Source organism: Procambarus clarkii, chromosome 49, assembly GCF_040958095.1.
Source record: "Procambarus clarkii isolate CNS0578487 chromosome 49, FALCON_Pclarkii_2.0, whole genome shotgun sequence".
NCBI lineage: Eukaryota > Metazoa > Arthropoda > Malacostraca > Decapoda > Cambaridae > Procambarus > Procambarus clarkii.
The window spans coordinates 18,208,629-18,212,207 of NC_091198.1; the positions used below are offsets into that span (position 1 = coordinate 18,208,629).

The 3,579-nt window shown below is 53.0% G+C and overlaps 1 protein-coding gene across 1 annotated transcript in view; it reads right to left on the reverse strand.

Moving 5' to 3' along the window:
• LOC138351413 (adhesive plaque matrix protein-like) overlaps positions 1-1,417 on the reverse strand; it is a 4,383-nt gene extending 2,966 nt beyond the window's left edge. Inside the window, exon 1 of the mRNA XM_069303233.1 lies at positions 1,349-1,417. Within this exon, the coding sequence (XP_069159334.1) occupies positions 1,349-1,417 (69 nt within the window). The remainder of the gene's footprint in view (positions 1-1,348) is intronic.
• Between the last annotated feature and the right edge of the window lie 2,162 nt (positions 1,418-3,579).

Consider the following 3,579-nt stretch of genomic DNA (forward strand, 5'->3'; position numbering starts at 1 on the left):
CCCAACGTCAAGAAACTGTCGTACTACATATACCCTTATCCTAACCTACCAGAGAACCCCGAACAGAAAACGGAACATGATGTCAATTTCGTGAGCCGCAGCCATGTTATAGTACGACGATTTCTAGCCGTAGGTACAGTGTACGTCACTATGCGACGAGCTGTCAGGAGAACCCGTTGACAACTGGCAATAGTAACCCAAGCTGCAGAGGTACTTTCTGAAACATATCCAAGTGGTAGGAGCTTCAAGTGGTAGGTGCTTCAAGTGGTAGGTGCTTCAAGTGGTAGGTGCTTCAAGTGGTAGGAGCTTCAAGTGGTAGGTGCTTCAAGTGGTAGGTGCTTCAAGTGGTAGGTGCTTCAAGTGGTAGGTGCTTCAAGTGGTAGGAGCTTCAAGTGGTAGGTGCTTCAAGTGGTAGGTGCTTCAAGTGGTAGGTGCTTCAAGTGGTAGGAGCTTCAAGTGGTAGGTGCTTCAAGTGGTAGGTGCTTCAAGTGGTAGGTGCTTCAAGTGGTAGGAGCTTCAAGTGGTAGGTGCTTCAAGTGGTAGGTGCTTCAAGTGGTAGGTGCTTCAAGTGGTAGGTGCTTCAAGTGGTAGGAGCTTCAAGTGGTAGGTGCTTCAAGTGGTAGGTGCTTCAAGTGGTAGGTACTTCAAGTGGTAGGTGCTTCAAGTGGTAGGAGCTTCAAGTGGTAGGTGCTGCAAGTGGTAGGAGCTTCAAGTGGTAGGTGATTCAAGTGGTAGGAGCTTCAAGTGGTAGGTGCTTCAAGTGGTAGGTGCTTCAAGTGGTAGGAGCTCCAAGTGGTAGGTGCTTCAAGTGGTAGGTGCTTCAAGTGGTAGGTGCTCCAAGTGGTAGGAGCTCCAAGTGGTAGGTGCTTCAAGTGTTAGGTGCTTCAAGTGGTAGGAGCTTCAAGTGATAGGTGCTTCAAGTGGTAGGAGCTCCAAGTGGTAGGTGCTTCAAGTGGTAGGTGCTTCAAGTGGTAGAAGCTTCAAGTGGCAGGTTCCCCAAGTGGTAGGTGCCCCAAGTGGTAGATGCTCCAAGTAAGAGACTCACAGAGCAAGTGGAATGGGCCATCTTGAATAAAAGCTCACTTAATATCTCCATTGGTCCCCCTTCAAAGGGGCCCAGGACAAAGGGAGTCAAACAAGGGGTCCTGGACAAGGGGGGGGGGGAGTCCTGTAGAAGGGGGGTCCTGTACAAGGAGTACTGGACAAAGGGGTCTAGACGGTGGGACTGAGGACAAAGTTGGGGGTCTCCACCCCCCACAAAGGGTTCAACTCCTCGGTTTAAATGAACAAGAGAAGTCCATCCCAGACAGGTGGGTGTCTTAGGATGCTGCTCTGAGTTGAAGCTTACTGTGTTACAGGCTTCTTGTGCTTCCTCAGCGTTCAGCTCCCATGCAGAAGCCTCGCCCAGGTCACCCATGCAGAAGCCTCGCCCAGGTCACCCATGCAAGAGCTTCTTTCATCCACCTTGGCTGTCATCTTTAAGATCGTTTGGTCTCCTCCACAACCATCTTGAGGCATCTTTTTTTCAGTTCTGGCCTTTAAAGTTGTGTTTTGGTCTGCCCTTTGACTTCTCGTTCCTGGATATTTGTGTTCTCAACTCCCACACCACCTGCATTCTTCCCCCTCACACCACTTGCATTCTTCCCCCTCACACCACTTGCATTCCTCAACTATAACATTACATTCTTCAACATGCCATTGTCTCTTTTAAAATGATTTGGCTTTGTTTACCTCTACCCAACTCCCAGCACCGTCTAATATTCAACATATGTCTGGACTAAAGCTGTGGAGGGCCAGGCACCTTGTCCCCTCCTACAGCTGTGGAGGGCCAGGCACCTTGTCCCCTCCTACAGCTGTGGAGGGCCAGGCACCTTGTCCCTCCTACAGCTGTGGAGGGCCAGGCACCTTGTCCCCTCCTACAGCTGTGGAGGGCCAGGCACCTTGTCCCTCCTACAGCTGTGGAGGGCCAGGCACCTTGTCCCTCCTACAGCTGTGGAGGGCCAGGCACCTTGTCCCTCCTACAGCTGTGGAGGGCCAGGCACCTTGTCCCCTCCTACAGCTGTGGAGGGCCAGGCACCTTGTCCCCTCCTACAGCTGTGGAGGGCCAGGTACCTTGGTCCTCCTTAAGCTGTGGAGGGCCAGGCACCTTGTCCCTCCTACAGCTGTGGAGGGCCAGGCACCTTGTCCCCTCCTACAGCTGTGGAGGGCCAGGCACCTTGTCCCTCCTACAGCTGTGGAGGGCCAGGCACCTTGTCCCCTCCTACAGCTGTGGAGGGCCAGGCACCTTGTCCCTCCTACAGCTGTGGAGGGCCAGGCACCTTGTCCCTCCTACAGCTGTGGAGGGCCAGGCACCTTGTCCCCTCCTTAAGCTGTGGAGGGCCAGGCACCTTGTCCCTCCTACAGCTGTGGAGGGCCAGGCACCTTGTCCCCTCCTTAAGCTGTGGAGGGCCAGGCACCTTGTCCCCTCCTTAAGCTGTGGAGGGCCAGGCTCCTTGTCCCCTCCTACAGCTGTGGAGGGCCAGGCACCTTGTCCCTCCTACAGCTGTGGAGGGCCAGGCACCTTGTCCCCTCCTTAAGCTGTGGAGGGCCAGGCACCTTGTCCCCTCCTAAAGCTGTGGAGGGCCAGGCACCTTGTCCCTCCTACAGCTGTGGAGGGCCAGGCACCTTGGCCCTCCTAAAGCTGTGGAGGGCCAGGCACCTTGTCCCCTCCTACAGCTGTGGAGGGCTAGGCACCTTGTCCCCTCCTAAAGCTGTGGAGGGCCAGGCACCTTGTCCCCTCCTACAGCTGTGGAGGGCCAGGCACCTTGGCCCTCCTAAAGCTGTGGAGGGCCAGGCACCTTGTCCTTCCTAAGATTTACTACACCTTTGTAATCTTTACCAATGAACACATATTATACAGCACCTGTGTAAGCTTAATGAAAACTTTACATACAGAACCTGTGTAAACTTACCTATGAACACATATGACATAGAACCTGTCACGTATTACCTATATAAGTCTAAGGACCTAAATCGATCGCCAGTCGCGTACATATCTTTAAGCCTTTTCACCTTAAGTCTGCAACGGTACATGTCATTTGCGCTTGCAAAAGCCTTAGAGCCTAGAGTACGAACCATTCTGGTTTTGAATAAGTCTTAAAGCTAAGAGAACTTGCCTCTCAAATCTTCTCCAAGTCTTAAAATTAAGGACCAACGTCATAAAAGCCTTTCATGGTCCTTCCGTTCAATCAGCCTTAAGTTCTCTGGTAACTTTAAGGTCACTGTGGTATTTGTATGTGAATTGTTGCCAGAGCTGGGTGGTGCGGTCCACGTGTGGGGAGACCTTACTGATGGTCCGTCCGTGGTTGCACAGGGACGTTCTTGGTTGCACAGGGTCGTTCCTGGTTGCACAGGGACGTTCTTGATTGCACAGGGTCGTTCCTGGTTGCACAGGGACGTTCTTGATTGCACAGGGACGTTCCCGGTTGCACAGGGATGATCGTGGTTGCACAGGGACGTTCTTGGTTGCACAGGGACGTTCTTGATTGCACAGGGACGTTCTTTGTTGCACAGGGACGTTCTTGATTGCACAGGGACGTT